Genomic DNA, 13,974 nt, shown 5'->3' on the forward strand with positions numbered 1-13,974 from the left:
TCAGTTCTGCTACTAGTCACCCAGTGGATTACACCACTTTTTTTTTTTTTTTTTTTTTTTGTTTGCAGCATTTAAAGAACTGCATATTTTGATGCTCTTGTGGTTGCACTAATAAAGGTCAGGAAAGACAGCCATAACATAGGCGAACTTTTGCTGCTGTTGCAGCTGCCTGGGTTGCCAACATCCTTTTCTTATTATTACCCATTTATTTTTAGCCTGTGGCCCCCCGGGCAAGTGAGCAGCAGTGCCCACAGGGCTTTTATCAGCTCACATTCGGTATGCAGCGCCTCAAACACTTCCCGAGAGCTCACCGGGGGCAGCCCCGGACATCCTGGCAGGCAGAGGTGATCAGCCACCACCTTGAAGCAGGTGTGCCAAGGGCACAGGAGGCCCCAGCTGCCAAGAACAGTCCTTCCTTGAGGCCACCACCCTGGACACCTCTTGTGACCCCACTTGATCCCACCACACCAGAGGCAGTGCCACTCTACGGAAACATTCTCCTTTGCCCTCTTTGGCTCAGTGAAAAACACCCTTCACTGCCAGAGAGGAATGCAGGGTTCAGAGAAGCACCATCACACTTGGCAGGTACCCCAAATATGCCTCAAGGGCCTCTGTCAGCCGTCTGGGCTTCTGAGGCTGCTAAGACATCACTGCACTGCATAAACAGAGAGATCAACGTTCTTAAGTGCTTGTTATCACAGCACCAACACCTAATTAATGCTAATTGATGAGACCAGTTATCTCCTATGCTAATTTTGGAAGGAAGCCATCTCACTCGCTACCCACACATCTTTTGCTCACCCATACCTTTACAGAGGACCTTGTCTAGGTAACAGTATCCTGCATAAGATTTTGAATTAATATTTTAAGTATAAAACCCATTAAAATTGTCTATAACAAATTACCATCAGAAACCATTTCTACAATGGTTCTAATGTGTAGTCTTTACCTCTAAGGCTCTGCCTGCACGTGAAGCTGTACTGCTGTCTACACGTGCACTTTACAACAGTGCAATCTCTCAGTTAGAGTGGATAGATGTGTATTCAGTGACACACCATCCTTCTGTGCAGGAAGGGAAACAAGATATTCAGATTCAAGGGAAATTTGTAACAATAAAACTGTACACCTGTTCTAAGGCTAGGCAATAAAATGTATTGGTAAAGAAAACCAAATAAATCTTCCTAGTGCTTTAGTGCCTTTCCTCTCCACCAAGTATACAGCTGGTACCAGCACCACTAAGGTATGTGTAGACAGACACTTGGCAACTCTGAGCAAAGCAAGCATGCATACACAGACATGCACACACCACAAACTGACTGCCAGTCTTACATCTGCGGGTCTTAAACATAGTCACTAAAGCTCTCAACTCCTGAGCAAGGAAGTCTGCTCCTTAACCTAGCCATGGACAACATTGGATTCCGGATTTGAACACGGCCTGCTGAATTCCCACTTCCCTTTTTCCACTGGTCAAGTGTCTCCCACGGATTTATGCTGCCACCACCTGACCGAAGAGACCAACCTGAAGGCCAGCTGTGTTGTGGCCACTGACACTGGCTTCGACTCTCCTGCTGGGGCAGCGCTCCTGCACAGGGACACAGCCATGCCTGCTGTTTCAGCCTGCTCACACCTGCTGCTCTGCTTTGCTCCACTCTCCTATGTAGCCTTACCCAGTCATTCCCACCACCAGAGCTCACTGAAGCAGCAGCCCCTAGGAGATTCTCAAGGCCCAGTACAGGACTGAGTCTCACAGCAGTAATGTTCTATGGCATCTAAAGTACTTTTTGCAGGAAACACTGCAACTATTGAGCAAGGGAGGCAGTCTCTCTGGTGTGAGATCAGGATGTTTCCTGAGGATGCAGAAAGTCTGAAATGTTCTTTCTGGCTCACTTCCCTCCTTTTTCCTCTTCCTCTCAATAATCTTTCATCTGGCAGCCAGTGCGACAAGAGCAGTATGTACTCAGAGCCACCACAGGGGAAGGCAAGGCTGAGCCAAGCTGGAGGTTGGACAGAGGCTGCTCTCCCAGGATGCCAGCTGGTTGGGCAGCCAGAGGAAGCTGCCCTCATCCCTGTCTCTTCCCTGGGATGGAAATGATAGTGACTGCATAGACATGACAGGCTGTGATAAGAGCAGGGGTAAGAAACCACCTGGTGGGGGTCCTGCAGCTGAGATATGGGGTACAACTGCATCTCTGTGGTGGGAAGCACAGAGGGCAGAGCTTTAGGGTTACATATGCCCATTTTGCTATGGGGGTCAAATAGGTACTGTGTCTGCCCATAGCCATGGTCACCACAGGCACAACCAGTGCCTTTTCTAACTGCAGCCAAAACATTATACTAATACAGCTTATAACTAGCAGCAGTAGCTTCTACAGATGGTAAGTAGTGAAACATGCTTTTAACCAAGTGCCAGCAAAGAAAAAAAAAAGGATTTGTTTCAGTTGCAGATATCCAAGTGTAAAGAAACAAACAAAAAAGCTACATCAACTACATTTTCACTCTTGCCAAGAAATTATCAGTGCAAATGTGAGATTGCACTGATCCTTTAAGTCACTGGTTAAACATCAAGTTATGCACTCAAATATCTTGGTAAAACACACAACTTTGACACTGCAGTGTTTGACCACCATGAAACGCTGAATTACACCAAATTTATCAGTGAGGACCAGCATTCACAAATCCTCCCACTGCTCCTTCATGAAGAGGAAGTCTGTAAAACAGTTAACCAGGCACTGACCCTTCCTGTTGGCCTGCTTCACAGACACCATGCACGTGCTCCATACAGAAGATGACAGATGGCAAGTTAATTTACTTAGGTGGAAACTTTGATGAATATTGTCAAGAACAGAGTTATCAATACATTCTGGGGGACTCTCCTGTTTGTGCACATCTACTTATATTACATGGCTTTTATGTCTTAACAGCAGGACATATTACAGCAATTATGGTGAATCTTTTTCCAAAGCACTTTTCAAACCACTTCTACCAGATTTCCTGTTGGAAAACAGAAGGGGAAGGTGCATTTAACACATACAGTCTTCAGCAGCGAGCACAACACCCTAGGACTGTTAACAACCCAGGCACAGGTAACATGAGGACTAACTGACGCTTCTCCCCTCCCACCACTTTAATATCTTCTCTCTCAAATTCTCCTGGTTCTGCTCTACTTTTTCTACCCACATGGTCCAGTGAGGGACTGTGCAAGATGCTTTCCTCACTCCCAGGAGTCTCAAGGCAGTCAGGAAGCTCCATACCAACCTCCACCACCACAAAGCCCACTGTTCTCACACCCCAGGCTTTCCCCATCCCACCACACACTGCCTGCTCCTCTGCATGCATTACTGGAATAAGTGCTACTGTTAATGGTATTAAGACAAGCTTTCCATAAGACAGTCAGTTGCAAAGGTCAGATAAAAATCATAACTACTATCTATTTCATCAAGTGAGGCTACTTGCTGCCTCCCAAGAGACCACATAAAAGATGACCTGCATTTCAAATGTAAAAAAAAAAAAATTATACAAAGACCAGGGATGTGTAACTTTTCCTGAAGTTTTCTAAACATATTTAGCATAGTCGAAGACAAGCACCAGAATATGTGTTTCAGGTCCCATTGATCTGAAAGAGCCTTTAAGAAAAAGTAGTTAAATGAATTGCTGAACTGGAGCCAAAATTTTAAAAACATTTGTCTTATCACTTTGTATAAAAAATTACAGTGCAAGAACACATAAGCAATGATTAATTATATTATGACTTACAGACAGGAAAAATGCAGACATATATCTTGTTTAGATTTTCAGGTCCAGAAAGAAGCACAGAAAAAAAGAGTATTTATTTTGACCAAAGGATTCACATGAACTACATAGATATAAGACTCAAAAAAGACTACTTTTTTTGCTACAAAGTAGGACGTAATTTTCTGACGTTTGGCAAAAGACATAGCTACTCTGCCATTTCCAACTGTAAAGCTTTGGACAAACTACGCTGTTTCCAGTCAATGCAGATAGAGTGCTATGCTGTACTCCTGTCATTTCCACTGCTCATTTTTATCTGGGCAGCTAAACATGAACATTTAGTAAGCCTCCATGGAACCACTATGGTCAGCAAAAATCTCTTGCACTACTTTATTTGTGAAAAATCAGACCAACAAGTAGGTTGTTTAATCAACAGCTTTCTACTAAGTGCTTTGCATGTTGGCACTAAGTTTATTCACCTACTAATCTTATCGAAGCACAAAGTCAAGAGAAAAATGACTGTAGGGGAAAAAGCTCCTTTCTGTCACTGGGAGATAGTAGATGCCTACGTGTGAGTGATGGAGGGGAAACAGAGCTTACAGCTCTCTCCAAATCCTTCACAGACTGATCACGAGTGGTGTGCTGATGGAATGATGTGCCTGTGAATAGTTTAAACATTACTTGACATGAGTGTCCTTCATGATCTTACTTCCTCTCACTGACTAAACAGAGAAACCTTGTTTTTCTGACAAACTCTAATCTCTTTTCAAAGCAATAAAAGGTCTAAACCACATTGTTATGTATCAGTCAAAATCTCTGTCCAGCCCCACCAAGTTCTGTACCACTGCATCAGTTATTCACCCTGAAGCCCACCACAGCAGCCATCAGCCCTAGGCACAGGTACCAAAAGCAGTTTCCAAAACACCTCTTCCCAAGAGCTCCTCTATTAATAAACCTTACCAATAAAGCCTTTTCACAGAAGCTTAGGGAGACGTGTTGTTGGCAGCTTTCTAACAATGTTGTCTCAGTCTTCAGCTTTGTGACAGAAGGATTACAGTAATGACAAATCCAATCCAGGGCTTTTTAAATTCCCTCAAGCTGGTAAGCACACATCCTCCTTCTCCTTAGATGTAAAACCAGTAACACTTACTCCCTTCCTCATTCTCCTCCTCATTCTCTCAAGACATCCACTGCAAGTAACTTCATGGGGGGCACCAGCTATGGGGCCTGCTGGTGCCAAGGGACCACTTGCCCCTGGCCTGCTACACAAAGGGAAACTCAATCCAATTGCAAATGGAGCAGAAAAAAGTGAATACCTCAAAGAAACAAAAAAGAAGAAAGTACCTGGTCTTAGTAAGAATCATCTTGAAACATTCGATAGAAGTATTGATCTCTTCAAACTTTATCATTAATTTTGTCCAGGAAACACCAAAAATTCATGTAATTAAAAACACATTCATGCTTAGATCACTGTGGTTTCATCTCCCTCTCTCATACGTTCCACACACATATGGGAAGGACTTGCAATACTGTTGAGCACCATCACCTCAGGAAAAAAAAAAGCAAAAACTAAAGAAAAATCTGTTAAAAATGGAAGAGGACAGAGAAGATAGTTCCATGTAATAAATCAAGCAAATTTCTCAGGAAGTAACATACAGGATAAGTCCCGTATTACTTTGAGCCACCATCCAGACAAATTTGGAAGTCAAAGAAAGAAGAGTTTACTGTGAAATCAGATAAAGACATTGGAATTAACACAGCTGGAATTCTTAATGCAAAATAACAAGCCATTTTTACTGTGTACCTCCTGTACTGCATCAGTGTTATGAGAATCAATGTCCATTTTAACATATCCTGCTATTAGCAATGAAGTGTATGCAATGGACTGAATTATTCATTAACAGTTACCTTGGGAAAAGGCATATAATTATTAATAGCAAGGATCATTAGGAAGAAATTCTTCGCAGAAAGCATGATTAGATATTGGAATGGGCTGCCCAGGGAGGTGGTGGAGTCACTGTCCCTGGAGGTGATTGGAGGTGGCACTCAGTGCCATGGTCTAGCTGACATGGTGGTGTTCAGTCACAGCATGGACTCAATGATCTCAGAGATCTTTTCCAAACTAATTGATTCTGTGATTCCATGGCCAGCTCTCCTCCCTACCAAAATGCAAGCTCAGCAGGACAGGGTGCTGAACTCTGAATCTTGTCATTTCCCCAGTGGCTTTCCCAAGGATACTGCACCTTGTGATGCCACACACACACACCCCATAAGTACAAAGGACAAACACTCCCCATACACAGAGGCCTTAATGCCACCTGTATTACAGTTACACTGGCACTCAGTGAGCAATGAGTCCTCATATAAAAGCAAACTGAGTGGCATGTACTTATTTAGGGCTTTCAAGTGATCAAGCTATTGGCCAGCACACCAGTAAGGCAACCTCTGCAAGTCCCTGGCATTAGGAGCTGACATGGCACCAGCAAGAACAGCTACCAAAGCAGGCATGGCAATGAATAAGAAGTTACTGCAGAAAATGCATAACCAATATGAGAGATTGTGGAAAATGTGACTGCTTTGCCACCACTGTGTAACACCAGAGTCTAGCAAGACTCATGAAGAACTGCTGGACTGCAAAACTACAGACAACAACAACAAAAAAATTGCCCTGATGCCACATGCACAAACTCAGGATAAACAGACCATGAATATATTTACATTGCCTGAAAGCACTGACATTTCCTTTCACTTATAGGATGAACCACCTTCTGCCTTTCTCTGGGACTGTGGCTGTAAAGCACGTGGACAGGCTCCTGGGACAGTGTGATAAAGGTCGCTGGGTGGATACAGACTTCTCTGACAAGAGGAGGAAAGGAGAACCAAGAGAAGTCACCTGGCTGCCAAAAGCTCTGGCGTAACACACACTGAAGGCAGTTTGTTTTTGCCACCACCTACCTTGAAATAAGTTTGCCAGTGCACTACAGTCAGGCTTTTTAAGAGTGATGATACATAACAGCTACTGAATTCAAGCTGCTTGCAACTTCAACACCTGAGTATTAACTCAAACACCATTCCCTAGAGGCTTCCCATGCTTCTGAACCCACTTACAGACATGTGCATCATTGTCTGTAAAATATTGATCCATTTCTCCAATACCCTGACCCTGCTGAAAGAAGAATTTATCTGAAAGATTCTCCAAGTGCCTCCTTCAGAGAAGTAGTTCTTTTGAAAGTTTCAAAAGTCATTGAGAATAATTTGAGGAAGAACAAAAACAAGTGTTAATATGCCCAAGTTTATGCTCCTCTAATTGTCAAGTAAAAATTATACATTCCTGTGTATAATTAACCAGGCTAACTAATCTTGCTTGACAAACACAGATATAAACATCAGCTTTGACACTGAGCCAAAGCAACCACACTAGGATCTGTGCCAATGCTGAATTCTTCAGTCTCATATCATAAAACGACTTGTCTGTTGTATTTACAGCTCCAGTGGCTCTGGACTCTGCCGGCAGCTGGCCAGAAGAACAGATTTGAACTTATACATTATGCCAGAACATGTGCATTTGATTAGAAGAAAGAAATTATGCATATTTCTTCTGGATGGTGGTATTCATCAGACCTCCCATTGTAAACTAATTGTAAGGCATGTTGCTACCCAAGTATCAAAAAATACTTTGTAACATACAATAAGCCTCTCAAGAGGCAGTACCTCTCTTCAGCCTAATACAGCTACAGTTTTCTGTTATCCCACTCTTCAAATCAGTAGCTCAAGTCAGAAAATTCAGCATTTCCCTGTGTTTTAATTGAAAAGGAAGGATGTCATAGAACAGCACTTTCCTTTCTTCATATAAAAATGCAAAAATACCATACCTCATTACCTGAGTTATGAGGGAAATTGTAAAACTACTCCTGTGACATCTCATCCATTTCTTCAATCCTCAGGAACAGAAATCTTGGTAACAACCTGCTAGGCAGATCATATTTCAGAACCTACCTAGGAACACCCTATCATGTGATAGGCAGAAGAACCCACTCTGGTTTCCAGCATACACTCACTAGCTATGAACTGTCACCACGAAAGACCTACTTCTCCTGTGACCATTAGAGAGGGTCCACCACAATTGGGATGGGTGTTGTTATGGCAACAAGCAGAAGAAGCAAGTTTTTTGAGAAGGTTTTGAGAAGTCCCCACAGGGACTTCTACATTAACTAATCTCACACTGAAAACACTTTTTTTTAACTTCAGGCCATACACTTGACACTGAATGCGAGCAGTTCTCTTCTGAGCTGAAACCATCACTCAGAGACTTCCTTCAACACAGAGCAGCTCTTAAGACTATGAATTCTTGCTTTATTGTCTAACCAGCAGGACCCACTGCTGTCCAGCAGGTGCAAGATGGGCTTGGTCCCCAGTGGCTGCCCTGACATGGATTTCAGCCCTTGGTGGTACCCAAGAGGGTATCTGTGACTCGGAGCAGGACGTGCTGCTCTCACGACAAGGTGCAGAGTCCACTCAGAGTGCAGCCACACCAGTTCAAAGTACCTTCCAGCCTGGGCCGTGAGGACCAAGCAGCTGCTGGCAGCACGTCAAGCGCTGACTCAGCTGAGGCAGCCCAGGGCACTGATGGCATTGCTCTGGGACCCTGCCCAGTCACAGGGAGAGCTGCCCTTCTCCAGCAGAGGCAAAAAAAAAAAAGAGAGAGAAAAGAGGAATACCATAGCCTCTTAGCAGCAGATAAGTCTCCCAGACACCCCACTGCAAACACAGCTTTAACATTTCCACACACCAGCCTGCCAACCTGGTTCCTGCCACACTCTGTCCACTGCCTCCTCACATCAGGGACTCCCAAGATTCCCCAGACTCTGCAGAGTCCTTTAAAAAAAAAAAAAAAAAAAAAAAAAAAGAAAAGAAAAGAGATACTCCAAAGACAGTCTTGAAGGAGAAATTTATACTACAATATTTTTCTACAGGGCACCCCCTCAAGCCCCTGCAAATGTCAGTTAACCCCAAGAAGGAACTTCGGGACCTGGGGAGTCTGAAGCTGCACATCACCCTTTCACCTGCAGTCCCTGGAGCATCACCTGATCCAGAGGGCACCCTGGGTGACTGGCCTCACAGACAAAGCTGCAGCTTTGCTTCTGACCCCAAACACTAACCAGATTTTCTCCACCAGATCTGCTCCACCAGAGCAGAGCAGAGTAGTGACAGGTCCTCACAAACAGACTCTGCACAAGAACATCTTCTCACTCTGAGAAGACTGAAGTTGGGTCAGTTATGCCTCAGTGATGCCCTTAGCCATTTTTCTGCTAGAAAAGGGGAACCACTGTATTATCTTATTAGAAAATGGAGACTAGCTGATGAGAATTCAAAAGCAACAAGCAGTGCATTGGGTCTGTCAACCTTTAACCATGTTTCAATCATTTAACCAGCTAGTATTTTAAAACATGAGTTACACCAAAGATAGATTTCCATCACTGCAAAGATGAAAGGTTACATTTAATGGTCAGCTCTCAAATGTCAACCAGCAGCTCCTATGAATATCCAGCACCCTTGAAAATTTCAGTTCTGTTCATTCTCTGATGCAATCTTAACTTTCTTGAAATTAATTTGGAAACAGCACAATCCTACCTTACTTGTTTCTCTCATTTAGCTAAAAGGAAAATTTCCTTTATTGGACAAAAGTTGTTCATGTCTTATTATGTTTGTATAGCCACAAAATATGAAGCACTTCACACTAAACTAACATAATCTAACATGAGTTCATTTACTAGGCAAATCTTTCTCCAACACTTAGGCCGAAGACTGAAGTGATATTACTTATTTAAAAGTATAAACCTTTAAATAATGATGGGATGATATAAGTACATTTTCATAACAAATTGAGTTACTATGTACCTAAAGGCTTACATTTTAAACAAATTTTTCTGAACACTTAGTGCTGACTAATATCTATATCCCAAAACAGTAAGTTACAAGAGCACATGTCCCACAAAGAAGTTCTGGTCCAGCTGCCCAAGAACATCCCACATCCCTACAAATATTAAGCAGTGAAAGTTTTGTGGGCATTCATTTGTGTGTATAATCCACCAGAAAAAAAAATATGCTGAATTTAAATTTGGGATTTGTGAGTATGCATTCATAAGGCTTCAGATGATAAGCAGAATGCGTAGGTTTAATGGTGGAAATGTCTTAAACCGACGTGGGACCCTGCACACACTGTAGCAGTCAGTTGTTAGTCACAGGAATAACCTTCCTGCTGAAGGCGTCCCACATCTCAGTTACAGACAGCAGCTGCTATTCCAGGGCCTCACATACCCATGGTACTTACTATTATAACAAGGGGATTGGTTACTATTAACATCTGATGAAAACTTCTCTGCATTTGGTTTTACATGCAATATTGAGATACTGAGTCCCTTTCAGTCCTGTTCTGTTGTGCAGCACTTCCATGCACTGTTTGGAGTCTGACAACTTCCACATTAAAGCATGAGCCAGAAGTCTTTCCTTGTAACAAATAGCTTGCTGTCTATTTATAAAACAAGTTCTGTTCATTACTACTATCTGTAAAAGAATGCCTTCAAGAACACCAAAACTCCGTTTTAAGATCATCCCTACAACTCTACGTCACTGCCCAAAAGACAATTCTTCCCAACCAGCACCAACAGCCTTTATTCATTCAGCTGATGAATTCTTTTCATCAGAACAAGGTTTTCCAAATACCTTGTAAAAAGGCTGGACAGCCTCCCTTCATTCCAGTCTAACTTTTAAGTAACCCCCCTCAAGATCCACCCCAACACACACCCCCTCACTCCCCACACACCCTCTTAGCCAGAAATGAATGCACTTTCAGTAATAAACAGGTAAACAGAAGTCACCCAGAAAAAGGATGAGGATGACCTCAAAGGTGTGCCGAGGCAGGATGATTATTTATACCTCCTAACATCAGGCTCTCAACAGAAATAAGTGAAATCCAATCTTCCCACATTTTAAAACATATCTACCCAAGCTTTAACTGAATTGATGATCAGTAATTAGTGGAACTAAGCATAAGGAACAATGTTTCAACTTTTTATTATTCTCAGTACTGTGTGTAAATATGTGGGGGTGCATGCACAGGTTTCACTGGGTTCCCAAGCAATTGCTAAACATCACTGTACTTTTTTTTTATTTTTCAGGGGGGAATCTTAGTACCACTCACATATGCATTTGGTCCAGTGCAGTCAAGCTACAGTCAAGAGAAATACCTAACTTCTCCCTGTTGTCATCTTTTTAAAGTTTCATTGCTTCTGTTTCTGGCATAGCTCTAAAAGCAGCAGACCTTTTGAAAATGTACTATGTCAAGTCAGAAATAAAGAAATAAGGATGTTTTCAGCATTCAGGACAACAAACTAAACTTAGTTCCAAGCTAGTTCGCTTTGCCATAACAAAACAGACAAGGAAAGAAAAGACAAGTTATCCCCAAACTAATACAAGTAGAATCGCAAGTGCAAATAAACTTAATTGGGAAAGAAAATAATAATACAAGTGTCCTCTCCATTTCTGAGAAAGCCTAGAAAAAACAACTTTTCTCTTTAAAACAGAAGTTTGCTTTGCTCAAACTAAACATCCCTGTGAGTATTCTGTGCATACTCAATGCAGTAACGATAACCTCTTCAGCTGTAGAACGGCGACAAGAGTTGAAATCTCTAAACTATTACGGGTAATACTACTACATGGGTGAAAACATCCAAATAATCGGATCAGAGCCTGGTACGTTCGCGGGGAGGGGGTGGAAAGCTTGCTCCCCCCTTAACATGGTCAGGGAAGACGTTTTTGGTGGGGTACGCCCCGCACTGGTCCAGCCTGTCCGCACCTGGGGTAAGCACAAGCAGAAGCGGGGTGCAGGCGGCTGCAGCCCCACCGCGAGCAGCGAGGGGCCGTCCGCAGCCCCGGGACGGCTGCGAAGTGATGGCCGGTGTCACACAGGAGAAAAGGCAAGAGACTGGCCGGGGCCCGGCAGCCGAAGAGCCCGGCGAAAACTCAGCAAGGGCATCCGCGAGGAGCCGCCCCGGAGCGCTGCTGACACCGGCGGGGCGAGGGACCCGCAGTGGGCCAGCGGCAAGGGCTGGGGAGCGGCTGCCGTCAGGAGAGCCCCCCGGGCAGCGCACGGCGCCTCCGCCACCCGGGGCGGTGCTGCGGAACGGCCCGCGGGGCTGCCCGAGCCGCAGGCACCCGCGGACAGCGCGGACGAGCCACGGGCGAGTGCCCGAGGAAAGTTCCCGGCAGGTCCCACGGGCAGCTGCCAGGTGGGTCCGGCCGGCTGGGAGCCGGTGCCGGCGGGCGGACAGCAGCCCGCGGACCCTTACCTTGGATCGCTCTTTCACGTAGTACTTGCCGAGCCGGCTCCCGCAGTACATCACCAGCCGGTCTACCAGCGTGAGGAGAAAGTTGATGGCCTCGCAGCCCTCCTCCGTGCCTCCGATCCACTTGATCTGGTCGCCGCGCAGGTGCCGCTTGGCGACACCGCGGCTGGGGCCGGCCAGCTGTCCGTCGGCCAGTTCCCCGTCGCGGTGCATCCGCTTCACCCGCTCCAGCACGCAGTCCCCCACCACCTCCCCCAAGAAGTTGTCCAGGTAGCAGAAGCCGATGTCGTGCAAGCAGGGCACGACGTACTCCAGGGCGATTCTCTCCAGGTCCAGCCTCATGATGTGCCCCAGCGGCATGGCGCGGCGGGGACGGGCGCGCCGCTGCTCTGCCGGCGCCCGCGCTGAGAAGGGATGCCCGTCGGGCCGCAGTCCGCTCCAGGCCGAGCCGGGCAGGGGCTCCGCCGCGGCGCGGGGCCAGGCGAGGCGAGGTAAAACTTTCGCTGCAGCGGGCTCGGCTACGCACCGCGGCCCGGCGCTGCGGGAGCGGCGGTGCTGCCGAAGCCCTGCGCTGTTGCTCCCGCCGCCGGAGCCCCAGCAGTGTGCGGGAGCGGCCCGGGGCGTGCGGGAGGGGCGCGGGCAGCCCCCGCCCGCGGTAGGAGGGCGGCGATGACCCCGCGCGGATTAATCCGCCGGCTACGTGCGGGATGTGTGCTCGCGCCGCCGCACGTGGGCGGGGCCGCGCCATCGCCCCGCCCTCACCCCGCCCACGGCGGCTCGAACAACCAATCGCGTGGGGCGGGGCGGGGCCGGCCCGCGGGGGAACGCGCGGCGAGGGCTCCCACACGTGCGCGGGGGGCGTGGCCCGCGGGCCCGCGCGCCCCCGGAGTGGGCGTGGGCAGCGCCATTGAGGAATTCTCCCCCGGCATGTCGGCTGCGACCCCCGCCAGGAGCCGCCGGGCCGGCCACCGCGCCTCGCCTCGCCCTGCTCCGCCGCTCCGGAGCTCCTGGAATAGTCCAAGCCAAGTTTGCCAGTGCCCCGCCGGGGCTCTCCGACCGTCTCTTACCTCCGCCTACCGCAGCGGCAGCTTCAGCACCCGACGGAACTGTTGCATTAAGCGGCAGATACAGGTTTTTTCTGGGCGAGGAGTGCACTGCGTTATAAAAGGTTTACATGGCAAAACAGCACTTCCCTGAATTATTTATTCCCAAAGAGCCCGCCGGGTTGCTTGGGCTCTGGTAGCAGGAAACACCTCCCGGACCGTCGGCGGCTTCGTGCCACGACGGGACAGCTGCGGTCAAGCCGTGACAAACTTCGTTCCAAAGCCAAAGTCGCCTTTCCCCGTGTGGCCTGTCGCCGGTAGCGCTGGTCCGCTGTCGCCGCTGGGTCTGGTCCGAGCGAGCAGCATGCTTTCACGTAAAATATCTCCCGAGAAGCGAGCAGCGGACAGCCGCTCGGCTCCGCTCGCACACGCAACGTGCCCGGGATTTGCTAAACAAACAAGAGAAGCCGCCACAGAAACCAAAACCAAAGCAAAGTCACGTTGCGGAGCGGTGCTGCCTGCGGCCAAGCGGGACAGGGTGGCTGTGCCTCAGTCGGTGTTTGAGAAGTTACCGATGTCACACGCCACACAGCCCCGCAGCCGTCCGTGTGCCGAGAGCATCCCTCCAGCTCGGCGGCCACCGGTGCTGTCCCACGCGGCCCCGCGGAGTCCGCACGCACACAGACACACGCACAGACACACAGACACACAGACACACAGACACACAGACACACACACCCCCGGCACCTCCAGGGATGGCAGTGCGGGCTGAGCGCCGGCCGGCAGCCCGCAGGACGCGGGGCTGTGTGTGTGCCTGGCCGCAGGACGCGGGGCTGTGTGTGTGCCTGGCCGCAGGA

The 13,974-nt window shown here is 47.4% G+C and overlaps 1 protein-coding gene across 1 annotated transcript in view; it reads right to left on the reverse strand.

The window, feature by feature from the left end:
- EGLN3 (egl-9 family hypoxia inducible factor 3) overlaps positions 1–12,762 on the reverse strand; it is a 28,900-nt gene extending 16,138 nt beyond the window's left edge. The window contains exon 1 of the mRNA XM_005520305.3: positions 12,078–12,762. Within this exon, the coding sequence (XP_005520362.1) occupies positions 12,078–12,434 (357 nt within the window). The 5' untranslated portion in view covers positions 12,435–12,762. The remainder of the gene's footprint in view (positions 1–12,077) is intronic.
- Positions 12,763–13,974: the final 1,212 nt, after the last annotated feature.

Source organism: Pseudopodoces humilis, chromosome 7 (genome assembly GCF_049639895.1).
Source record: "Pseudopodoces humilis isolate 2021_Gansu_Grassland_sample_001 chromosome 7, ASM4963989v1, whole genome shotgun sequence".
NCBI lineage: Eukaryota > Metazoa > Chordata > Aves > Passeriformes > Paridae > Pseudopodoces > Pseudopodoces humilis.